The sequence below is a fragment of the Culex pipiens genome, chromosome 2, assembly GCF_016801865.2.
Source record: "Culex pipiens pallens isolate TS chromosome 2, TS_CPP_V2, whole genome shotgun sequence".
NCBI classification, from domain to species: Eukaryota; Metazoa; Arthropoda; class Insecta; order Diptera; family Culicidae; genus Culex; species Culex pipiens.
In genome coordinates, this window is record NC_068938.1 from 188,321,480 (window position 1) to 188,348,216 (window position 26,737).

At 33.9% G+C, this 26,737-nt stretch overlaps 1 protein-coding gene across 1 annotated transcript in view; it reads left to right on the forward strand.

The window, feature by feature from the left end:
• The window catches only part of LOC120415091 (ecdysone receptor-like), a 363,558-nt gene extending 345,751 nt beyond the window's left edge, over positions 1-17,807 (forward strand). Inside the window, 6 exon segments of the mRNA XM_039576510.2 lie at positions 867-1,040; positions 6,408-6,718; positions 6,779-6,925; positions 6,986-7,138; positions 11,059-11,748; positions 11,750-17,807. Of these exon segments, the coding sequence (XP_039432444.1) occupies positions 867-1,040; positions 6,408-6,718; positions 6,779-6,925; positions 6,986-7,138; positions 11,059-11,748; positions 11,750-11,785 (1,511 nt within the window). The 3' untranslated portion in view covers positions 11,786-17,807.
• Positions 17,808-26,737: the final 8,930 nt, after the last annotated feature.

Here is a 26,737-nt window from a genome sequence, read left to right on the forward strand (position 1 = left end):
AAATTGCACCAATTTAGGTGCAATTGTCAGTTTCAAACAGAATCAAATAAACAAAATTTAATTTATATTGAGGATCCACTCCAAAACTCCTCACGTCACGGTTGACCTTCGCCGGCCACTTCATGTGCCTCATCCGGACCAACCACAAATTCCGGAATTGCATTCGATACCTCTCTAACCTTAATTCTCGCTAAAAGTCCAGTCACGACTCTGGCCAAAAAGCTCGCCTCAAAACAAACGGAAGTCCGATTTTGTGGCCGCCAAAGAGCCAAGGCGCAAAAAAATAACGAAAAAATACCGCGCAAATTGGCAGCTTCTTCTTCGGCAACAGTAGGCGAGGTAATAATGTAAACAAACTGACACCGCCACCGGCTGCCAGAGAGACAACAAAACGTGCGATGCACATGCGCGGGTGATGATCAATCAAATTGCCTCAATCATCCATCCGTGAGCGCGCGTATACGCGATTCATTCGCATGTGCAAGCGTTTTGTGAATGAAAATTTCGGTGTTGGAAAGAAGTGCACTGCAAAAAAATATAATTTTTTTTCTTGAATTTACCTAAATTTTTGTTAACTATCAATTATTTTTAAATCATCTCATACATACTTTGTAAGTAAAAAAACACTAGATTTTTTAAAGTCTTTTCAAAGGCGAAGTGGTGGCAAAAATCTGATGGAATTTGGCACTGACAAATAATTATGCAATTTCGACGATGACTTCCGAAAAAAAAACAACTTCAAATCAAAGAACAAAAGATCGAACATTCGGAACAAAAGCTCATTGAATGCAAATTATGCAAATTACAAGTTTGAGGACTCTTTCTAACTTCCGGTCTTTATTTTTTCCTTTCTTCCCTCGAAACAGGTCGCGAGGATCTGTCCCCGTCGAGCAGCCTCAACGGGTACTCTGGCGATGGGAACGACCCGAAGAAGCAGAAAAAGGGACCCACGCCCCGGCAGCAGGAGGAACTGTGTCTGGTGTGTGGGGACCGGGCGTCCGGCTACCACTACAATGCGCTCACCTGCGAAGGATGCAAAGGTAAGTATAACCGGAGAGGTCATACCAGATAATTTTCAGGGAAATTTTAGAAATTTTCCATGTTTTTTTTGTAATATTTATTTTTTTTATATATTTTTTTAGGTTGTCTTTTTTAATTTTTGTGATTTTTTTTTTAAATTTCTGTTTGCCAAAAATCAACGTCAATTCTGGAGTTTTTTTTTAAAAAAAAAGGTCCAATAAACCAAATTTTCAGTTTTTGCTTTTTGGGTGTTTTTTAATACCCCTGACTCCCCTTTCAAAAACACCCAAAAAGCTAAATCTGAAAATTTGGTTTATTGGACCTTTTCAAAAAAACTCCAGAATTTTAAAATTCATTATTATTGTCAGAAGTTATAGATTGGTTTTCGATCAACATTTTTTTTCACTATTTTTGGTGTCAAAACGTCGCGTTGCGGGATGGCACTGTATTTTATTAGTCACTAGAAAATAAAGAGGAATCATTTCTTAATTCGAAACCGATTCCAGAAAATATTATACTTTTACTAACATTGTTTTCTAAGTAAGAATTTCAGTTACCGTCAGTGGGGGTGACATTGGGTCTAGGGGGTGAGATTGGGTCAAAGTAATTTTTGACGGATTTTACCATTTCTCAGGTTCTTCTCAATGAAAATGAATTCTGTTGAAAGGGTTGTGTAGGGGACATCTTAAAATGACTTCGCTGAAAAAATCTCGTTCCTAGAACAAATCCTGTTATTTTGGCAGATGTCCAAAGTTGGGGTACGTTTTTGGCCAAAAATGACCTCTCGAAAAATCATTTTTCTAATATTTTTGTTAGAATTGCTCGAAAACTACCCAAATGTTTGAAAATCTCCACTTCAAACATTGTAGCGTGTCAATACGATTCCCTCGAACAAGAAACACTGTTGGATGACTTGTTTTTACCATATCGTTGTATTTGAGCATCATTTTAGTTTCATTTGACCCAATGTCACCCCCTCTAAGGGGTGAGATTGGGTCAATTTTCAAACAATAGGCATTTAAGGTAGTGTTCATCAAAATCAACCATATTTTGGGAAAATGTTAGTAAACTATCTAAAAACAAATCTACGTTAAAAGATTTTCGATGTTATTTTAATTGTTTTTGTTATTGAGAAAATACGAGAGGTGTATCGTTTTTTGACCCATAGTCACCCCCACTGACGGTACATCAAATCTCACCTTGTATAACGAATTAATGTTATCCAATGATGTCTGATCTAATAAAAAAATGAGTATCGAAAAAAATCCCAAAATTGTTTATTTTTCAAACTGTTGATCAATTTAAACATCAAATAATCAAATAAATAACGGATAAAAACTTTTTTTTAATAGCTTTTTGGAAGTTTTTAACTTTTTTTCTTACAAGTTCAGAGTTAAAAAAAAAGATTTTTTTCTATTTTCCATCTCAAGATAAATTTTATGAAGCAGTCGTAGAAAAAATTAAACTAGAACCGCTTTTCATGAGATCTTTAATTTTCTTTTTTGCAATTCCGTCGTGAAACTACTTACTTTTCCTGTCATTCTTGAACAACGAAACAGCCTACTTTTCTGTACCAAAAATAACAGAATCGAATAGTAACCCTTTTAAAAACAAATGCTGAAAAGTTCTACTTTTCAGCACTGAAATGGATGCTGAAAAGTTGAACTTTTCAGCACTTGTTAGGAAAAGTTATACTTTTCAACATTTTTTTGATTTGAACGATTCATTGACTCAATGCATGGACATTTGTCCTATAATTCTGTCCAAAGGGTGTTTTTCGGAATTGCAAAAAACGTTGTATGGAACTCGTTGCAAAACTTGATTTTTCATCACTCGTCGTATTTATCTAACTCGGTGAACCTCGTTAGATAAATGTACGACTCGTGCTGAAAAAATCCTCTTTTTGCAACTTGTTGCATAAACTACTATTTTTTCGGTGGCATAACTGTAAGAAAAAATGGAGAACAAATCCTTTTTTTTAGTTTATTTCAAATTAGGCCGTTGCAAATATTTATTGAAGTTTATGTCCCTCGGCTCTGACCAAAGTCGTGGGGGGGGAGGGGGGAATTACAAGCCTAGGTTTCAACTTTTGGATTAAAAAAGTAGTTAAAAATGTATTTTACAGGCATACAGTTGCTTTCCAATCATTAGTTTTGAAAATATCAAGGTATTGACGGATTTTTTTTTTCGCAAAAAAAAAAATACTTTTCGTGGGACTGTACATTGCTATTTCATGAAAATTTAAAATGTTTTTAAAGGAGTTCAAACATGCTAAATATGATTATAAACGCGGAAAAATGCATTTTAACTGATTTTCAGTTGATTAAACTTTAATTTTCATTTTAATTTTTAAGTTTTTCGAAAAAAAAAAATTTTGCTCGCTGATTATTCAGGCCAACTTTGAGAGGAGGGAAGGGGGGGGGGAAGAGGGGCGACATAAACTTTGAAAAATATTTGCAACGGCCTTAGGCTGGTACAAATTTTACTAAAAGTTTTTGTCCCTCGGCTATGGTCGAGGTCGAGAAAAATGTCAAATTTCAGGCTAGATTTTCAAAATTTCAAAACCAAAAGTATCACAAATGCAAAAAAATTATTCATCAATAAGCGTTTTACAATCTATTCTGAATGGTTTACGATTCTAAAATTTTTTAATTTTAGTCAATATTTTTGTTGCCCTCTGATTTTTGAGAAAATTTGGAAGAAAAAACTTGAAAAAGAATTTGCAATAGCCCTATTTTTGAGGTTGTTAATGGTCATCGTTATCGTCGGGACGATAACGATAATCTATCGTTATCGTTATTCCGATAATTCTATCGGCGATAATTTTATCGTCGATAACGAACGATAACTTATATTTAATATATTTTTAAAATTGACTAAAACCAACCAAATTATGTTGAATTTTCAAGCTTCCTCTTAGTAAATATTTGTTTCATATTATGGTAAGTTTCAAAGTATAAATACCAAAAAATAAAATAAAAAAACCGTTTTTTAAGTACTCAAATTTTTATAATTCACAATAGGGGTATCAAAGGCTTCGAAATTTTGCATGCATTTTCAGTTTTTTAGAATTTTTTGAATGCGTTGCTCAAATTTTCACAAAATACCGTATTTTCTCGAAAGTACTAAAATTTGTATAAAAATGCAATATTGGTACCCCCAAACGATTAAAAATTTTGCACGTATTTCAACTATTTTAGAGTTTTTGAATAAAATATTGAAATATTCACAAAATACCGTATTTTCTCGAAAATATTCAAATTTTCATAATTCGCAAAATCGATATCAAACGATTATTCACTGTTTTAGAATTTTTTTTTATAAAATACTAAAATTTTCGCAAAATATCGTATTTTTTTGGAAGTTCTCAAATTTTCATGATTTGCAATATGGGTTTTAAACTATTCTCTAGATAAAAGAAATACTTTCATGATAATATTCAATAAAAAAAACATCTTGTTTCACTTTATAAACTTGAAGAACATAGTTATGACTCCTTCTACAACTGGTGATTAAAACTCAATTTAATTTTAAAGCTTGATTCCTTTTTTATTATTCTGTACTAAGGCCGATGCAAATATTTAAAAAAGTTTTTGTCCCTCGGCCCTGGCCGAGGTCAAGGGAGGGCAAAAAAATATAAAAATTTAAATAACAAGCCATAATCTTCACATTTAAATGAAAAAAGTGTTTTAAAATGCATTTTGCTCTAGTTCAGTTGTTTTGCAATCATTAGTTTTCAAAAAATCTAAGATCTGACAAAAACAAAAATTGTATTGAAAAAAAAGATTTTGCATCAAAATTTTTCAAAAAATCTTAAGATTTTTTAATAAACCCAAACATGCTAAATATGATTTTAAACGCAGGAGAATGTATTTAAATTTGATTTCAGCTGGTTGCACTTGAATTTTCATTGAAATTTTAAAGTTTATTGTAAAAATATTTTTTTTGCCCCCTGATTTTTCGGGCCAATTTTGAAGGGGGGGGGACAAAAACTTTTAAAAATATTTGTACCAGCCTAATTGAGCTTCAATATTAAAAAAAATCAAAATTGTGTTAAAACTGAATTATTCTGAATTAATTGAAAAATATGCTATCCATTTTCATGAAAACTGTAAATTTTACAAAAAATTGAATATGTGTTTTTTAAACAGATATGAAAATTCTCTCAAAAATTTGTTTTACTTTTAGAAAGATTCAGAATTTTTTAAATTTTAGATGAAATTTTGTTATTTTTTTTCCAATGCCCATTACATTTTTGCAGAAGTCAAAAAATAATACCAGAATACCAATAGCGGCAGTTTGCCTATGAAAAATATTACCCAATTGTTTAGCTCATTAATCAAAAATCAATCTTGAGGTAGATTTACCTTGGGAACGGTGCACTCTATCAACATTTAAAAAAAATACATTTTTAATTTCAAATTCGATGCTGCATCTTTCAAGATAAATTTCAATGGTTTTTTTTCCAAAGTTTTCCTAAAAATAGAATTTCAAAAAATGGCAACACTGCCCAATATATTTTGCCCTACCTGAGTCATAATTAAATAGTTTTTGTAATCCTCTAAAACATTTAAATAACATTCTAATTAAGAGGCAGTATTTGTAGATTTTGCTCGGTTTGTTCTAGAGGTCGTATCGAGGTGCTCCGATTTGGATGAAAAAAAAAAAACATTCAAAAACATTTTCGCGGAGTTGATCTGATTTTTTGTGTTAAAATTTAAAATAAGAAATGGTATTTTTTTAGAGTGTGCCTATTTTTTCTTATTGTCAAAATTCACATACTATTTCTGAATTGAGGTTTTGCAGCGCGACTGTATTTCAAATGTAGGTGGCGCCAAAATGAGATTACTTGCCAAAAATCGTATGCCTTTCTGCCGGATTGAAGAACAAAATCGCTTATTTATCTTGATTCCCTGCACCAATCTTAATGAAACTGGTTGCAAAAGACTAGTAAAAAATTTGGTTTTAAATAATGAACATCAATCAAATTTTTGAACTTTTTCTCTAAAAAAAAACATGTTTTGGAACACGAAAGAATAAGTTTCCTCATATATATTAATGTAATAACCAGTTATATAGTTGAAAACAGATGTGTTTAAAATATTCGTGCCCAATTCCCAGTGTATGTAAGAAAAAAGTATCAGAAGAAGTTTAGGACAATATAATTTCAAATAATTTAAAGGGGACACACTGAAATAGAAGATTTTACAAAAAAATCGTTTATTCTGAATTTTTAGGAATTTGAAGAAAATCTCAAACAAAGTAATGGAATAAAGAGAATGCTAATATTAATTTAAAGTTTTGGTACTCAATTTTAACTTTTCTGTTAAGAATTTAAAAAAAAATCCACAAAACATGAATTAATAATTTATCCTCGTTCCCGGCAGGTTTCTTCCGGCGCAGCGTCACCAAGAACGCCGTCTACTGCTGCAAGTTTGGGCACGCGTGCGAGATGGACATGTACATGCGGCGCAAGTGCCAGGAGTGCCGGCTGAAAAAGTGCCTCGCCGTCGGCATGCGGCCCGAGTGCGTCGTGCCGGAGAACCAGTGCGCCATCAAGCGGAAGGAGAAGAAGGCGCAGAAGGAGAAGGACAAGGTCCAGACGACCGCAACCGTCAGTACAACGAACAGCACCTACAAGTCGGAGATTCTGCCGATCTTGATGAAATGTGATCCACCGCCGCACGCAGCGATACCGGTAAGACTCATAGGTGACCAAATGAAACCCGGAATAACCGATTCGCCATTTCTGTTTCAGTTACTGCCGGAAAAGCTGCTGAACGAGAATAGGCTTAGAAACATACCTCCGCTGACGGCGAACCAGATGGCCGTCATATACAAGCTCATCTGGTACCAGGACGGGTACGAGCAACCGTCGGAGGAAGATCTCAAGAGGATAATGATCGTAAGTTACAGGCTAGACACCTCCGAAATCTTGATAAAAATGACAATTCCTTACTTTTAGGGCTCGCCGAACGAGGAGGAGGACCAGCATGACGTGCACTTCCGGCACATAACGGAAATCACAATCTTAACAGTACAACTAATCGTGGAGTTCGCCAAGGGACTGCCAGCATTTACCAAGATTCCACAGGAGGACCAGATCACGTTGCTGAAGGTAAGAACTAATTTGATGAACATCGAATACCGTTGAGATGACGACTCCCATGGTTGACGTTACTTTTTCTTCAAAACAAATTGCTTTGATTAGAGCAGTGGTCCTCATTCAGCTGAACCTCGCGGGCCGTTTTGGAAATTTTCGGTAGTATCGCGAGCCGCAAGTGAATAAAAAATTAATTTTAAAATTTGAATTTCGAAGCAATTTTCTTTCAAATGCATTAAAAATAACATCACGCATTTTTTTTTGGCTATATAATAAAGAAAATAGCGTGTTTAAAAAAGTGAGTATTTTAATATGAAATAAGATCGACAAATATTTTTTAAGTCATTACGACTTGGCAGGAAGACATTGAATATATGAATGTTCAACTTTATATTGTTTAACAAACAGTGATAGATTTAAAAGTATCATAACATTAATATATTCTAAAATTCATCATTGCATTTTGAGAGTTGCTACAAATTTCAAATAATTTTCAAAATACAATTATATTTTGTAATATTATTGTTGTTCCTATATTCTAGATTTTGATTAACAATTAGGAAAAGATAAAATTTGGTACAAGTGCACAAAATTTAAAAAAAATGGAACTGACAGCTGAACAACTTCCAATCTACTAGATTTTAGATTTTACTAGTGTTATCTTTTTAATAATTTTAATTAGGGATGGAATAATCGCAAAAAAATCAATTTCGCTTGCGAACTTTCTTCACCCGCGAAAAAGAGAGGAGACAAATCACGCAAAAGAAAATCGCTCCCGAAATTCTCCAAGAAAATCAATCTGCTGATTTTTTTTGTGAATTTCCTTATCAGCACCACTTAATAATATTTATTTCACTTTGTTTACACACATTGCCCATCTACAAAATGTGACAGGTCATTTTTCGACGTGTGACGTTACACTTGCAAATATAGTAGTGAAAAGGATATTCCACCGAATAATCAAGATGATGATTTTTTTAGATTCTTTTTACCGATCTTTCGTGCGCGAGAGAGGAGAGCCATGCTCCTTTCGGATTTTTTCTCTTGATGAACGTCCAGAGATTTTCTTTTGATGATGATTATTCCATCGCTGATTTTAATAATAGATTTGAAAACATGAACAACATTAAAATTTATACTCAAGGGTTCAGATTGCACAAAACAGACCCTTTCACTCGTGAGCACAAATTAAACGCGACGCAAAACTGCTCTGATCGATTCCTACCATTTGTCACTTCCACACCATTCGCTATTGAAAAATCTGTCCATACAAAAATGGTATGTAAATATTCAAACATTTGTAACTTTCGAGTGAATTTTCTGATCAATTTGGTGTCTTTGGCATAGTTGTAGATATTGTTGGGTGAAAAAAAAGTTGAGAAAAAAAGGTACACGGAAAACAAATTTGCAGATTTTTTAATCAACTCACTAAAACTCAATTTCCCAAAATACGTATTTTTTGATTTTTGAGATTTTTTTATATGTTTTAGGGGATAAAAATCCACAACTTTTGAGCCATAGAGAAACATGGTCAAAAAATCTGCCGCCGAGTTATGATTTTTTGAATAGTGATTTTTGCAAAAAAAAAAAAAAATCGAAGTTTCATGCAAAAACAAATTTGATGTTTTTTAAATACAAAATTGATGGTCCGATTTTCAATGTTAAAACATGAAACATTCGTTAAATTTTCCGATCTTGTTGAAAATTAAATATTTTGAAAATTTTTAAATCAAGACTAGAATTTTAAAAGGGTCAAACATTGAATGTTACTCCCATTTAAAATGCTAGTCTTGATTTGAAAAAAAAAATGTTTCGAAAAGATCGGAAAATTTCACCAATGTTTCATGTTTTAACATTGAAAGTCGAACCATTAGTTGCTGAGATATCATCATTAGAAAAAGGTGGGTTGTTTTGGTGTGATTTATAAAACTTAAATTTTCGTGTTTCTTTTTCTTAAAGCGGCTCTATCTCAGCAACCCGAGGTCCAATCTTTAATGTCTCTTAGACAATTTTATAGCAAATTTTCTGAACTTCTCAAAAAAAATATTTTTAAAAATTGTTACTTATGGTCACTATTTTTAAAAATTGAAAAACTGCAAATAATTCGCTAAAATCAAACTTTTGGTGGCTATATCTTGAAAACGGAGCCCTTTATCAAAAAATCTGAAAAGTACTTTTCGATTGCAAATTCAATTTTGCATTAAAAAATAATGTCAAACTTGTTTTTGCATGAAACTTCGATTTTTTCCAAAAATCACTATTTTTTCAAAAATTCATAACTCGGCGGCAGATTTTTTAACCATGTTTCAAAAGTTGCGGATTTTTGTCCCCTAAAACATATAAAAAAATCTCGAAAATCAAAAAATACGTATTTTGGGAAATTGAGTTTTAGTGCTAAAAAAGTTGAGAAAAAAATTTGCAAATTTTTTTTTCCGTGTTCCTATTTTTTTCTCAAAAGTTCTCAACAATACCTACAACTTTGCCGAAGACACCAAATTGATCTGAAAATTCACTCAAAAGTTACAGCTGTTTGAATATTTACATACCATTTTTGTATGGACAGCTGCCAAAATTGTATGGAGACTTGTATGGGTGAACCAATGACACAAAATAGCATATTTGGGTATAGGGAAGGCCCCCACAAAGTTTGAGCCAAATCAAAAAATACAAATAAAATCCATTTCCGGTTTTGGTAGAGAATTTCTCAATGTTAACTTGTTTTGATGACAAATATGTTTTTTTAGTTTAATAACGCCATTAAATCGTGCTTCCAATTTCAAATAAAAGTCTCTATTTGACACTAAATTTCTATCTCTGTACGGGCCATTTTTTTTTTTCTATTGAGCAAAGTTTGAAGGAAATTGAAGATGGTTCGAGCATAGACTAATAATAATTAGTCTATGGTTCGAGGCTAGGGCATCAAATTTTCCTGGGTATTGAATTTCTCGGAAAATTTGATTTTTTAAAGGTGGTCTATAATACAATTTTTAATACATTTGCTAAGATAGCTTAAAAGAATGTAAAGTTGAACATTGCAAAGTGGTCCACGATTTATAATTAATAGGAAAATTAAGTTTCCGAAAAATGGTTAAGTTTTGGATCTTTGGTGTCTTCATAAGAGTTGTTGGGGTGTTCTCTTTAAACTCGAGATATCTTCATTTGAAAAAAGTCAAATTTTCAAGGGAAACCATATGGGACCACCCTAACGAAATTCGAAAATTGTCCAAATATATGATTTTCCATGTTATTTTGCCCGCTGAATCTGAATCCACCCTCAGAATTCAGCCAAAATTTCGAAAAATCGTCATATTTTGGGTTTCCATGTAAAATTATCATTTAAACTCAAAATATGACCAACAATCTTTTTTTTTATTATTTGCATTTTTACCTTAAAATGACTGTAACTTTTGACCCTTAAGTCCAAATTGACCTGTAAAAAAAATGTTTGTTTTCAGAGCTCTAAAAGTGCCCCCAATATCACTTTTCTCTAAAACTCAACCCTGGATTGCCATGTTAAAAAACGGATTTTTGAAAGTTTGCTTAGATGCTTTCTATAAATTTGGTCGTAGCAGGCGTAGATAACGAGATAAAAATTTTGTGTCTTCGACAAAGTAGCTTGGATTGGCAAGCCTAATAATTTTCTTTAACACAAAAAGCCAAAAATATTCCTGATAAATTAGATTTTCAAAATCACCAAAACTCCAAAACTTCACCATTTTTCGGGAAATCCATTTTCCACTGTTAATGTTATGAACAACCTCATTTAGTGAAAAGGGACAGTAGATTTTATAGCACTCAATTTATTATTCTGTATCTATTGCAACCGATATAAATTAAAAATATCTGAAAATTGTGCAGAAAATATGACTTCAACAGGTCCAATTCATCACATTCGTTCTGATTTGATTAATGCTCAAGACACATTTTAATTCCAGGCCTGCTCGAGCGAGGTGATGATGCTGCGGATGGCGCGCCGGTACGACGCCGCCACCGACTCGATCCTGTTCGCGAACAACCGGTCGTACACGCGCGACTCGTACCGGATGGCCGGCATGGCGGACACCATCGAGGACCTGCTGCACTTCTGTCGGCAGATGTACTCGCTGACGGTGGACAACGTGGAGTACGCGCTGCTGACGGCGATCGTGATATTCTCGGACCGGCCGGGGCTGGAGCAGGCGGAACTGGTGGAGCACATCCAGAGCTACTACATTGACACGTTGCGGATCTATATTTTGAACAGGCATGGGGGTGACCACAAGTGCAGCGTGATATTCGCGAAGCTGCTGTCGATACTGACGGAGCTGCGGACGCTGGGCAATCAGAACTCGGAGATGTGCTTCTCGTTGAAGTTGAAGAATCGGAAGTTGCCGCGGTTCTTGGAGGAGATTTGGGACGTGCAGGACATTCCGCCGTCGATGCAGGCCCAGATCGTGGCCCAGCAGCAGCAGGGTTCGGCGGGGGTGTTGCAACTGCCGGCGATTCAGGCCGCGAACAATAACGCGGCGGCGCTTAGTCAGAACAGTGGGAGTAGTGGGAGTAGTTTACACGGGCAGCAAATGACGACGCCAAATAACAACAGCAGCAGCAGTCAGCAGCAGCAAGTTCACGCCAACGGTAGTGGTGGTAGTAGTGGTGGCATGCTCGACCAGGTATAGCTAGTGTAGGACACGGCTTTGTCGGCGTCGCTGCCGCAGTTGCTGGCGGCGGTGGCGCCCGGTGAGGTCGCGTCGACCGCAGCTTCCGCCGGGACGTATTCCGCCGCGGACGAGCTCTTATTTATAGTAGAGAGTTAAGGCTCGAGACACGGACACGGACCTTCTTTGTTGCTTTTATTTATTGCCTACACACAAACACGTTTATATTATTATTTTTTTATTTGGACTTGTTATATTCTTGCACCTTCCCGGAAGTGGGAAGCGCGATGGGCTCGACGAACTGCTGGACGAGTATCGGGCCCCGAACGAAGAACCAGTGCAAGAGCGACTGAATTACGTTTTCGTCTCTAATTGTTTCTCCTTTTCTTTTTAAGTTCCGATTCTTCTTCCACTGACCTTTTTGTGAGGAAAGTATTTCGTGACGGAATCGGACCGCGATCTGACGAAATTTACACAACCACAAACAGACACAGAAAGTTGTATTTATACTAAATATGACTCATGTGAAGCATTCAGGAAAACAAACAATAGACATGTACTCTAAACTTAACTAAAGCGAAAAAATCAAACCTGGCGAGCTGCGCGAGCTAGCGCGAATTACATCCCGAAACACACATACACATAAACAAAAAAAAGAGAACACACGTACAAGTGTAAGTTTACAACAAAAACCCTGTAGCTGGTAAGGAAAAGAGATGAAAGAGGGAAATCAGGAAGTGGGGGGAAAAAGGGGTACGGAGAACACACACACACCACGTGGTGCTCGAAACAAGAGACTACCAACAACAACAACAACAACAACAACAATGCTGCCACACAAAAGAAAGAACGCCGTCTCCCAAGAAAAAACCTAAAAACGAAACACTAGCCACTACTACTACCACAGCGCACCTTTCTCTCGCGTGAGAGCGGCGCGTCTCGCGCCACCAAGAGACAGAGAGAGAGAAAGGTGTCGAGCCCAGTTTTTCCAGCCGTTTTCCCCCCGGCGCGCACGGGGTGTGTGTACGGAAATCCCTCTTTCGTATCGTTTGGCTGTGACTTGTTAATATTTTTAAGATGATACCTATATTAATTTAGAGGACAAAACGCTGTAATTAAAAGAGAGAATAGAGAACAAGCAGGATAGTGTTTAGTGAGAGAGAGCGCAAGCGAGAGAGAAAAAAGTGAGTGAGAGTGAGAGAGCAAGCAAACCACTCAAGTACACGAAACAAAAATTGGAGCGAGAGAACATAAGTTATTAGTGCATGCTGAGAAAGAGAGAGAGAGGAACAAGTGGAAAGCGAAACACTGCAAGATGTACATTTTTTAGGTTTTAAAAGTGAACTGTTGTGCTGATGGCGGCACAATGAAGCGACAAAAAAAAGTTAGAGGGAGGAACAAACTGGAAGAAAATGAGGGACAAGCACAAAGCGAAAGAAAAAACGGCCACGTTTTTTCAGTGGTGCGAAAAATTTAAACTTCTTTCCTCAGAGTTTCCTGACGAAAAAAAAAACTGGAAACCAACAAAGCAGATCTCTTTATAAAACACAATCCACACTTTGTACTGCTGTGAGGTCGGGATTTTTTTAAAACACACACTTTATTTGTAAATCCTTTAAATTTTTTTCGCCTTTCCTACCGGTAGATTCTATTCAAGTACGCGCTCCTCGTGGGAGGGGTGAAAAAGAAACTTTTCTGTTGATACATTTATAGTAGAAAATATATAAACTATTGAATTCTAGCCCAGGTTGGCCGAAAGATCTATCCGAAGTGTTGCCAGATTTGTGAAACTTTCTCAAGCGCGAAAAAATCCCGAACCTAAACTTCTTTACATTTTTTTTTGCAGGGTTGTTAACGAGCAACATAATTTATTGTAGTAATCAATGGTGATAATTTTCAAACTGTTTAAAACCCTCTAACGCCCATTGTTACTCCAGAGCATTACTAATTTTTGTCTTCAAAATTAAATTTCTCTGCAATCATGTATTTTTTCAACCTAGTTCAATCTGCATCAGTTTAAATAGAATGTTAACTAATGAACATTAAAATTTCATCCAATTTGGTTGATCCAGGTACGAGTAATGGTGAAAAACGTTAAAAATCTCGATTTTGCTTTGGACGTTAAACCCCTTCCCGTCCAGAGCATTTTTTTTCTTTGAGCAATTGACTAGGACACAAAAATTAATTTAATTCAACGTAATAGTTGAGCTTTAAACAAACTTTTACTAACTTTTAATGCATTTTGTTTTGAATTTTGCAGTAGCAGTTTTTATGCATCTTGCAAAATAAAATATAAATCTTGAAAATATATTTTTCAAATAATTTTTAATGCATTAAAAAAGTTAAAAAAAAATCTATTAATATTGAAAATGTTTATTTATTATAAATTCGACAATTTAGGGTGCTCTTTTTGATATTATCCTGTAATGCTTATTAAAATTTTATTTAAAGTATCTTAGAAATAATGAATTTTGGGACCACAGATCAGAAAATGATTTTTAACATTAATGGAACGCTTATTTTCACGATAAAAAGATAATTCGAATATTTTGGGGCATTTTGTAATAACTAAGTTATGATTTAAAATTCGAATATATTTACATTTTTGTTCCACATTTAAACATCTATTTTCAAAATTTTGATGTTTTTTTAATTGTTAACGGTTAATATTAATTATTAAACATGTTTATTTCTGTTCAAACATGTTTTTCAAAATATTTCATATTTTTGTGGAATTAAAAGAATAGTTTTAAATGTGCTTTTTACCGGATTCTAACAGAGTTCTAACAGAAAGATAATTTCACAAAAAAAAATTTATGTAAGCATATTTTTTCAGAATCAACATTCCAAGTCTGATAAGAATATATTTCTAATAATTTCGTAGCCGGCCAACGCATTTTGATTTTTTTAACAATACTAATACGTTTTTTTCAGTCATTGAAACATTTTGCTGAAGATATATTTGACAAAAAAATATTTATTTCCATTTTTTCAAATTTCCTTTCATACCTGAAATTTTTTTATTTTTTCAAAGAAATCAAAACAAATGAAATACAAAAATCAATCCTGATTGAAAGAGCTTTGTATGGACTTTTTGCTGCTAAATTTCTTTTTACACTTGGAAAAGTTCTGTTTTGACAGAAGCCAAAAACCAGAGAAATGATTCTTCGCAAAAATGTTGAAAAATGTCATATCTTTAAAGTTTCACTTTAATTTGAATGATAGTTGCAATCCAACAGTCGATATTTAAATGTAAAAAAAGTTAAAAAGTTTAAAATTTTAATTTGCCAGCCATGTTTTCACCATTTGAATGAAAAAAGTGTTTAAAAATGAATTATACACCTGTCCAGTTGTTTTGCAATTATTGGTTTCCAAAATTTGATTTGACTTCCTTTTTCGTTAAAAGCAAAAACAAGATTTGATAAACATACTCCTAAAATAATTACCAAAAAAATTATATTACAAGTCTTTTAAAAATCAGACTAAGAAGAAAACAATCAACAAAAATGTGGAAATAAATGTTTTCCACAATGTTTTTGCTCTGAATGTTTTTTCAAATTCAGCAAAAACATTGTCTGGTTCAGATTGTCTTTTTTATAATTTCATAGCCAGCCTTCGAATATTGAACAGTTATGTTAGATTTTTAACAAACATTTTAGTTTTTGGCTGAATTGAATTTAAAGTTTTCTTAAATTTTATATTAATTGTAATTTTCAATAAATTTTGAAAAAAAATGTTTAAATATCGATTGCACATGTATTTAAAGATATTGATAAACGGTCAATTATACTTTTTTATTTAATTTTGTTAGAAAATGTTGGAAGAGGATTGTTCGAATTCCTTTTTTATTTATTGAGCAAATTGAAGCAAAATTAAAAATGATCACCATTGATTTCATCGCTCAACAACCCTGCACCAAAAGCTCTTAATTTCAAAAAAAAAATCGCGCGATTTATAAATTTTCCAACCCAGAGTGTCACGCTCAAGCACCTCCTCCGCTGCCCCCCTCTGCACTTCCTGTAAAGTTGTACATAGTAATTGTTTTAGTTTATTTTTTGTATAGGTTGAGAAGAGAAGCCGCTAGAATTCCACAAAAATAAGCACAGACACACTTAAGAGAAAAGAAAAAAAAAGTTTAATCGAAGAAACAACCCACGCTCCTCTCAAAACATTGTGCACTTGTGAGAAAAGTTTTTTTTTCACGACGCTGCTGAAACCCTCTTTTTTCTTCGAACATCTATGTTGAATTTAGTAAGCGACAAACAGAAGAAAATAGTTTTGTGACCTATTTTGGCTCTGTTTTCCGCCCCAGCACCTAGCGAAAGATTAACTGAGTTTAGTGTAAATTTATTTCCCCACCTCTTCCCTATAAATCCTTCCCTGCCCTCCCTTCGTAGCTAATGATGTAAAAATTCGTCTCTGTTTGTTTTTTAGCCAACTTTTAGCAAAATCCCCTCACACTTGAAGAAAAGTTGACAACGCTAAATCGCTCTGGTGTAAATTTTCTTTTTAGAAAAGAAAGTCGAAGAAACTCTTTAAATATATGTGCTGCATCAAGTGTGATTGAGACCAGTGTGAGCGCGAAAAAAAAACATTGATTGTGCGAGAGTGCCGAGCAAGCAATATCTTATTTTTTAAATTAAAAAAGAAGAAAAATCAACCTAACCTAGCAAGCGAGAACAAGAGAGAGAGAGAGCGAGTGCGAATAAATGCGTGAGCGAGAGAAAAGTCGAAAAAGCGCAAAAAACTGCCACAATTTCACAATCAAGATAGAGAGAGAAAAAAGGGCACCGAGAAAGAGCAAAACGAGAGAGAACGGTTACGCATTGTGAGCCCGTGCTCTCGGAGAGCGACAAACCTCCACGTGAGAGGGAATGTTATCTTGTGACGTCATAGAAAGTGAGAGAACGCGAGATCTGTGTGTTGGTGAGGGATGAACAAATCGAAGCAAGCGGGTTGTTTTAACTTAACCCGACATTTTAGGACAATTTTTTGGCCGTTTATTTACCTTATATTTGGTCTGCAATCGGAAGAGGGTAGAACAGGCACGTATCAAAATTTTTTAGTCAATTTTTTAGCGAACCTTTTTTTCGAATATTTTCTACACATCAGTCGAAACAGGTGGGATTTTCAAGCCAAGTGAACAATACAAGCAGAATTAGTCAATTAGAAATGGTTTGTTTCATCAGAATAAGCAAACAGAAAACAAATCAGGACAAACCACAACCACACAAAAGAAATGGGATCAGTTTCAACGGTAGGATTTACTTCTCTTAGCAAGACAGGAGAAAAAAAAGCAGCTGAAAATGAGCGCGAGCGAAAGCAGGAAAAATGGGAAAAATCGGTTTTTGATGAATAATGAAAATATATTTCGGAAACGGAGGTGCCTTCAGTAAAGAGTAAAACCACAAAACAAAACAAACACACAACCACACACTCATACAAACACGTGCAAACGAGACAAAACAAAGGCGAAGAGAGGAAAAAGTCAGACAGGAAAGAGAGAGTAAAAACAAAGAAACTGATTTTTTTATAAGAAACGAATACAACACAAAAAGACAGAAAAAAGTGCAGTTGTTATATTGTAGTGCAAACAAACCCGCAAAAGAAAAAGAAAACAAGAGAGTAGTAAATCCCAAAAACAAAAAGTGTTTAGAAAGGTTAAGCAAACGACTGAAAACAGAAAAAAACAACAACACACACACAGATATCGTCGAGGAGGAAAAAAAGAGTTAAACAACAAGAGCGTTGCTAAAGCAAGATCACGAGTAGTTGAGAGCATGGTGAGATAGGACAACAAACAAACAAAAAAATGCAATGGGTGGTGAAATCGAAGTTGAAAACAAGCACAATTTCACGCCACCACCAATCGCAGCAGGCGCAGGATGCAAATGTGAGTAAAGCGAAAAATTCGATTAAGAAAGAACTGGGATATGTGCAAAATAAGAAATTTTCTCAAATACTATTAATATTTGTATTAGTTACTATTATTATTGCTATATTATTTTATTTTATTTTTTGTAATAAAATATTTTTAACAATTTCAATGGCGTGCGTTTTATTTCGTTTAGTTTGTAAGCTCGTTTCTTTGTTTTCGTACCGTGTTTAATCATTTTGTTAATTTATCTGCATTTCCTTAGATTTCATTTACTTGCAAGGCGTTTTATTTTGTTTTTGTTATAGGTTCACAGCAAGTAACGTAGGTATAATTTTTCTATGACCCAAGAAGCCATTTTCTGTCGTTGGTTCGTCCCTACAAGTCTTAATACAAGTTGAGCAACTAGCTATATAACATATTATCTAACCAAAATCCAAAATCCATTTTCTGAACCCTCAATTATTTGAAGAGTAGATAATCGAATAACGATTTATTTATTTCGTGTTTTTAATTTCTCATGTTTGAGTTCAAACCGACTTGAGGTTGAATCAAATGACCAGCAAGGGTAAAACATATTTGGCATAGCTGAAAATTTTGAATGAATGAATTGTTAGATTTATTAGGAAATTTTGATCAAGTCACCGTATTTGGGACAAAATATTTAATATTTGCGTAAATTTAGCAATTTTTTTTCATTAGGTCTCATAGTTGTCCAAAGGCTCTACAATATTTTTATCATAAGTTTCAGAAAATTTTACATACCGTAATATGGGGTGAATCGGGACCACAGTCTGAATAGGGACAGCAGTTTTTAGAGCACTTGAAGCTTTTAAATTTGAAAATGGATGTACACATTTTGTTGACCTGAGTCTTTTCAAACCGAAACCAACCAGAAAAATCAAAATATTGTGCTCCAACATGGTTAAAACTGCTGTCCCAATTCACTTCATATGTCCCGATTGACCCCAGTTTACGGTACCGTAAACCGGGGAGTCAATTAAAGGACTTCAACTCATTTTTGAAATATAATTACATTGATGAGACTTTTCCCATGATCCATATTTTTAAAACATGTTACATAGTACAGTACTTGTGTGGACCAATGTCCATTTAGGTTTTTATGCCTTTTTTGTCATAGAATATTAACTGAGAGTGAATAGATTAATTGGATCATTGATTTTAAGGTTTTTGGTTCATTAAAAAACCAGCTAAAGCTTTATTTTTTTAAGTTGTGAGGTTTTTTCAACACGTAGATATTTCGAGCACCAATGTTTTTTATGATTTTTTTTTATTTGGATGCAAATTTGTTCTTGCATTCCTTCGCATATTTAAATTTACGTTTTTTTTTCATTTTGTGCAAATAAAAATGCTTTTTACTTAAAAAGAATAGAATTGAGGAAAAAGCGCTTTTTGATTTTGATTTTTAAAATTCTATTAAGGCCATTGCAAATAATTAATGAAGTTTATCTCAAAATTGGCTCGAAAAATCAGGGTAAAGTAAATATTTTTCAAATAATTTCCAAAATTTCATGGAAACAGATATGCCAACGACTGAAACTATTTAAAATGCCTATACCTGCATTGATATTCATTTTAAGACATTTTTTTTTGCGATGAAAAATAAAATTCTGAACTATGATTTTTTTGAAAATTTGTTACTGAAAAACAATTTTTTTGTGTGAAATACTGTATTGTAAAATACATTTTTCAGTGGAATGTTAAGAAAAAACTTTTTGAAAGGAATAACAACACTTATGCTTGATTTAAAAAAAAATTGTTTGTTGGAAATTGTTATTTAAAAAACCGGGGTGACTGTGACAGTCAATGTGTTTCTTACAAATTTTAGCCATAAAGTGAGCAAATTGAATTAATTACGTCAAATTGATTTCTAGTATGGTTACTTTATATGGTTCATTTAAATAAATTTCAATTGTGTGGCAGTGCGTGGCCGAATGGTTACGCTGTCCGCTTTGTAAGCGGATGATTCTGGGTTCGATTCCCATCTGCTGCAACTTTCCATCGGATGAGGAAGTAAAATGTCGGTCCCGGCCTTGATTGTTAGGCCGTTAAGTCATTCAGGTGTAGGAGTCGTCTCCATGCCATAAGTACAAACAACACACCAAACCAAGCCTACTCCGGTGGAATCGCTGGCGGCGGTTGGACTCGCAATCTGAAGGTCGTCAGTTCAAACACTGGGGTGGAAGGTTCCTTGGAGTAGAAAGAGGTTTGGGTGCTCTCCCCATTCAAGCCTTCGGACTCTTAGGTTCGAGCAGAAACTTGCAATAGAGACCACAAAAGACCCGGGGGTCGTTAATATGGATTAGACCGTGCCAAAAAAATGAAAAGTTGTCAAATCTTCGGTGCTCACCCCTAGGATGATAGATTAGGATGTCAGGTACAATGTTTTCATACAACAAAAAATTCCCAAAAATGGTTTACAACTCGCGCGCGGAGCTTAAATGAAAAAAGTGCATTTTTCGAGTATTTTTCAGAAATACGCGTAACAATCATACTAAAGTCAGTTAGTTTTGGCTGCAACATTTTTTGGCTGGTTTTGGGGAGTGATTTTTGTTTTTTTTTTGTCTAAAAAATACAAATTTTTCTCCCCAAAACGCCCTGCCATGCCCAAACACAAGCTTTTATGGACTATGTCTATACAGGAATTTATTCAGGGGACATTAAACTATCACTTGAAGCCCAAGGCGACCAAATTTGATTGACTTTAGTATGATTGTTACGCGCATTTCTGAAAAATACTCGGAAAATGCACTTTTTTCATTTTAGCTCCGCGCGCGAGTTGTAAACCATTTTTGGGAATTTTTTGCTGTATGAAAACATTGTTCCTGACATCCTAATCTATCATTCTAGGGGTGAGCACCGAAGATTTGACAACTTTTCATTTTTTCGGGACGGCCTAGTGTGGATGGTTTGATTTGATTGCAAATAAATGTTTGTTCAACTTTGCTTAATAATTTTTAATAAAATGTATGTTCGTTTACAAAAAAAATATAGTGGTTTTTTATCATTTTTATGCAAAACCAGTTTTGTAACACATAACCCGTGACTTATAGGTTGTTTTGAAAATTTACTCTAAACACCAAATTCTTTTCTCTGAATTCAAAAAAGTTTTACTAAATTTCAAGCTACTGAAATTTCAGTAAACGATTCGGTAATTTAAATGTTACTGAATTGTCAGTAAACATAGAACTACTGTTTTAATTAGTTTTTGCCTTTAAATAGTTGAAAAAGCTGATTATTTTAAAGTTTTTTAAAGCAGATTATTTTAATGTTTTAGAAATCAATTAACAGTGTACGGTCATCGGTCATCACTTGCATGCAATGTTTCAAGCTGTCGACTTGAATGCTCACGCTGTTCAGTATGCCTACATTCAGGCGTTTTTGAGTAAGCTTACTTTTCTCTTTTTATCATACACCGGATTTTTTTTCTTGATTTAAATTTCGGAGTAAATTTCTTGTTATGCTAATCTCAGCTTTCCAACGCAAAACGGAGAGGACTAGTGCAATTTCATTGCAGAATTTCGAAACTTGTGGCAAACAGCAGCAGCAGCAAAGAGCGTAGAGGGTTGGGCGCGCGCGCATTTTGTCGATATATTTACCACTGCCGATTTATACTACACACTACACTTGTAAAAGAAGGTAAAAATAGTTACATGCTAGTTTCCGTAAAAAAACAATGCTGGAGATGGGACATTCAATACGTATTAGTCACAACCACACACACACTAACTAGTCATTATGGAATTAGGCATTTAAGGTGTAAAATGTAAAGCTAAACAACACAAACATGCAGCAGCCCGTTTCGAACTCCATCGCTGAAAGAAGAAAAAAAAAGCAGTTTCAACAATCCTTAACACGCATTCTGTACAAGATGTTTAAGGGTTTTGAACGGATATCTTTAACATTAAACGTGTATCGTAACTACCAACGTAAGAGATATTTGCTAACCACTCTGAGATGTTAAGATCAAATCTTGTAATTCGCTAGACATGAATCATTAGTCCTCCAAGTGCAGCAGCAGCAACATGAGTAACTTTAATGCATTTAAGAAAACTACAAAAAAAAAACATAAAGTTTATGTCGAAAATTAATCACTAGCGCACTGTCGTCAAATCAAATCAAACCACTACCAACAAAGCTCCAATGAACGAGTGGCAACACCGGCGATTTTGAGGTTAGACTTTGACGAACCACGTGTTGAAGGGGTCACTTTCGCGCGTTTAAACAAAATCAGAGGAAATAAAATAATTATGCAATCGCGCACAACTCACTTTCAGAACTCGATTTATAGGCTTAAAACACTCGCTGACAAAAGAGACACAACCAGTAACATCAACAAACAGCAAACCTGCGGTGTTAGTGTGTAAAGTAAAGTTACCAAAAACAACCAAGTAATTAGTGTTTAAGTGTAAAATTAAGGACTAATAAGGACAAAATGAGACACTGCCATTATTGAACAAGATTTTTATGAAATTTGATTCGAATATTACTAGAGGGTAAGCAAAAAAAAAATATTGCGCTAAACATTTGTCAAACTCTTTTTTTTCCGGTCCAACAAGTTCAGAAAATTTCCAACCTTTGTCCATTTTGCCCTACAGCATTAGGCCCCAAAAGAAACAACACATTTGCCACATTTCATCCCCTCTTCCTTTCGAAGTAGATGTTCCAAAAACTTTTTAGAAAATGTATAAAAGAACAGACAAAACTGCCAGCGTTTTTAGCGAATAAGTGATAAGTGCTTGTAGATATTTTTACTCAACACAAGGAAAGCGTAGTAACAAGCAACAAAATTAGCTTTTCGCCGTAAACTAGCAACACTGCTCGAAAGTGATTCGTTCAACGAGGCGAAAGTTTAACCTCAAAAGCAAAACAAATGCTCTACCAACAACAACAGTAACACTTACATTACGTGTCTAAATGTAAAGAAACACTCTCACAAAAAAAATGGAAAAGGTATCGTAACACAATGATTGGCATATTTTACATATAGTTAAAACTCATTAGTAGAGGGCAAATAAATTGCACCAAAATTTTTGATTATTTTTAAAATCGCTGTAATTCACAAAAAGTTACATTTTATCGCTAGCAAACATGAGAAAACCAAACACGAGAATTTGACATGAGACTGGAAGATTTTGGCCAAGGGGCGAAAGTTGTCAAACTGGCAACTCTGGCCCCCGCCAAAATCTACGCTAATGGGCACCGTTTGTTGTGTGTTCCGTTAAGATATTTAGTTTGAATTTTTTCCCACTCCAACATTCGCGAACCAAATAAAACCGGTCATTAGGCTAAACATCGGCACAATACACCAGAAAAGACTTGAACCAAAATTTGGAACATTTATCGAAACATCGCGCACTGTTTTAAGCTTTTAGTTTATTTTTTCGAGAAAAAAAATCCAACCATTGAACAAAACAAAAAAGTGGAAAAATCAAACAAATAAAATGACTGATTGCGGTGCTCTTCATTTAAGAAAAGTTGTTTTAAGAAGTGGTAAACAAAAAGGATAATTAGTAGAAGGATAAATTAATTGGTAATTGTAACAAAAAAATAAATCTTAAATTGTACTATTAGAGTGCTGCAAAAAAGAATAATTGAAACAAACTAATCAGATTCGAGGAATTTGGCAACCAAATTGGAACATTCTAACTTTGGTTTTTTGCCCAATTCTCCTCTGTAGAACCAAGATATGACGACTGATGAGAAAATATCCCTTAAACGTCCTCAAAAAATAAAAAAAACAACAAAGGCCACGCAAATCCTCCCCTGACAAATACTTTGCTAAGATTGGAAACAAACTAACCTAACTTAGTTGCTCTAGAGAATTATAATTTGTTATGTGCAGAACTATTGAAGTCCTATTCTAATCGAATGTGCAATAAAGATGAGTCTAACCAGAGTGTGTACATAAAAACAAACAAACAAACAAAACATAAGAATGCAAAAGCAGTGAACAAATCCTCACAAAATGAAAAAGAACACTTATAAAGAAGATAATTGTTATTAAAAAGTTTAGTTGTTCATTTTTATAAAGACTTATATAAACCTTTATCGCAAAACCACACTTGTATAAAAACTCTCTTTATAATCTATTATCGGTAATCCCCTCCTAACAAAGAGAAGAAGAAAGAAAAAACTCACACAAAACAAAGCTATTGTACATTTATGGTCGTATAAACAAACAAATATGGGGCTCTCATAAGCAACTATATAAAGAAAACAAACAAACCAACTTAAGCAGTAAGTGTGAGCGAGAGTGACCGAGAGAGATAAGAAAGAAGAAAGAATGAGCTATTTCACACACAAACACAACCACATAGTTGAACCGACAGGAAGAAGAAAACAAACACAAGCGGGGCAAACAAACTCAGAATGAAAACAAAACAAATATAAACAAAAGAAGTGAACAAAGAACCGTTAAAATAATAAAACAAACAAACAAACAAACGACAAAAAAGTCTTATTTTTATACAAGAGTGCAAAACCAAACACAAAACAAAAACAAGAAAGAGAGCAAACAACTACCAAATGTTAAACGATAAACAAAAACACAAACAAACACGAAACAGTCAGGAAGCAAAAACAAAATGAATACAAAGACATAAGAAAAAAAATGTTTCGTTATATGAACAGAAGAAAATGTAAAACTTACGTAAATACAGAGTACAGAAACCGCATAGTACTAACACACCTGAATAACCATGAACAAGAAAAAAAACTCAACTCTTTTTTCTCTTCATTGCCGAATCGCACCGATTCAAACTCACAATAGCAAGAAGAAATGGTATAATCGCTGAAAAAAAAAATCATTCATGAGTGTCACGCAGAAAGAGGTATAAAGAATGAGTGAACGAGGCAAAATGGTGACAAAGCAGAAAATATTATATTATTATTACATTATGAAGAAAAAAGAAACAAGAAAGGGAACGGAATAAACTGCGGACAAAAGAAAAGATGAGAAAATAAAATCTTAATAAAATTATATATTATGATCTAACGCGTTGTGTGGCACAGAGTGAAATTATTCTTTTTGAGAAAAAGTCCTTATCGCCATGGGAAACAGCAATGCTTTCTCACAACCTCAGACAAAAAACCAAAACTTTTTTTTATCAGGCTCAAAATGATTTACGATGCGGTGTCGGTTCGCTTTCTGAAGTCCGTTCACTTGTGGAGTTAATTTGTGAGTTGGCTGATAAGAGTCAAAGAGAGAAATGTTGCCGCATCTTTCAAGTTTTTTTTATAAACAAAAATATTAAAATAAGTACGATGGTAGTGGCAATCTAATCCGTTTCAAGAGGTTATCACTGACCCGATTGGTTTCGGTTGAGGTTGCAGAACAGAGCGACAAATAAAAACTTTTCAAATTAATTACTGTGAATGTGAATGTTTTTTTTATTTTCACGATTTTTCTTCACATAATATTTAAAATGGATGAAATTCATTGAATTTTTCAAGATCGGTAAAAAAAAGATTTTTTTTTTCGAAGTATTCAGTTTTATAATGTCTATAACTTAAAAAAACTTGCATTTTATCAAACAAAAAATGTCATTTACACTTTTTTAACAGTCATTTTACATGTTCCATATTTTACAAAAATCATAAGGAAATTCAAATTTCACAGCATCTTCACCAGGTTTTGCACCATGAATGGAGTTTTTCCATTAGGCATGGGGAATGCAATGTTTCATCATATCTAAAAATACCAAATTAAAAATCTCGTTTTTGCAAAATTCTGGAAAAACTGCTTGCGATAATTTTGGCTAAAAAAACATTTTAAGATTCTAAATAATGTTTTAGCTAAGCAAAGATGAAATAAACCCAAAAGTATCTTTTTCGCTTGCTAACTTTTTTCACCCACGGAAGAGGAAGAATGCAAAACACGCCAAAGAAAATCACTTCCGAGCTTCTCGTAGCACCACTTAACGTGAAGACTTCCATCATTGCCATGAGTTTTCGATCAAAGATATAAAATTTCGCTTCCTTGACAATATTTTGACAAAATTCTTGTTTTGAAAAGTGCCCTACAAATGCTGATACATTTTGGTAACGATTATCCCATTCCTTGTAAAGTTATGGAAATCGTCATTTTATTAATGATTGCCAACTAGGACGGCAATGACTGTACCACAAAATTATATAAATTTTGAAACGCATTTGATTTAGATCAAAAATTCCTTCAGTGGCTTCAAGACGGCCACAACCGGCACATGCTGGTTCATTTTGGTGGCAAAATTCGTTAAATTGAATTTAATACATGAGCAGTTCTCTCAGATTTCGGTCATTCGATTTTTTTTGTATTTTTTAATCCGACTGAAACTTTCTTGGTGCCTTCGGTATGCCCAAAGAAGCCATTTTGCACAATTAATTTGTCCATATAATATTCCATACAAATTTGGCAGCTGTCCATACAAAAACGATATATGAAAATTCAAAAATCTGTATCTTTTGAAGGAATTTTTTGATCGATTTGGTGTCTTCGGCAAAGTTGTAGGTATGGATATGGACTACACTGAAAAATGATATACGGTAAAACAAAATTTGGTGATTTTTTATTTCAGTTTTTGTAACTAAAACTTGATTTGCCAAAAAAACACTTTTTTTTTCATTTTTTGATATGTTTTAGAGGACATCAAATGCCATTTTTTCAGAAATTTCCAGGTTGTGCAAAAAATCTTTTACCGAGTTATGATTTTTTTAATTAATACTGATTTTTAAAAAAAATCGAAATAATGGTCGCAAAAAAATTTCATCTTCATTTTTCGATGTAAAATCAAATTTGCAATCAAAAAGTACTTTGGTGAAATTTTGATAAACTGCACCGTTTTCAAGTTATAGCCATTTTTAAATCAAGACTAACATATCAAAACGGCGAAATATTGAATGTTTGGTCTTTTTAAAATGTTAGTCTTGATTTAAATTTTTTCAAAATATTTTTTTCGAAAAGATCGGAAAATTTCACGAATGTTTCATATTTTAACATTGTAAATCGGACCATTAGTTGCTGAGATATCAACATTAGAAAATGGTTGGTTGTTTGGGTGAGACTTAGAAAACATCAATTTTCTTGTTTTTAAACCTTTG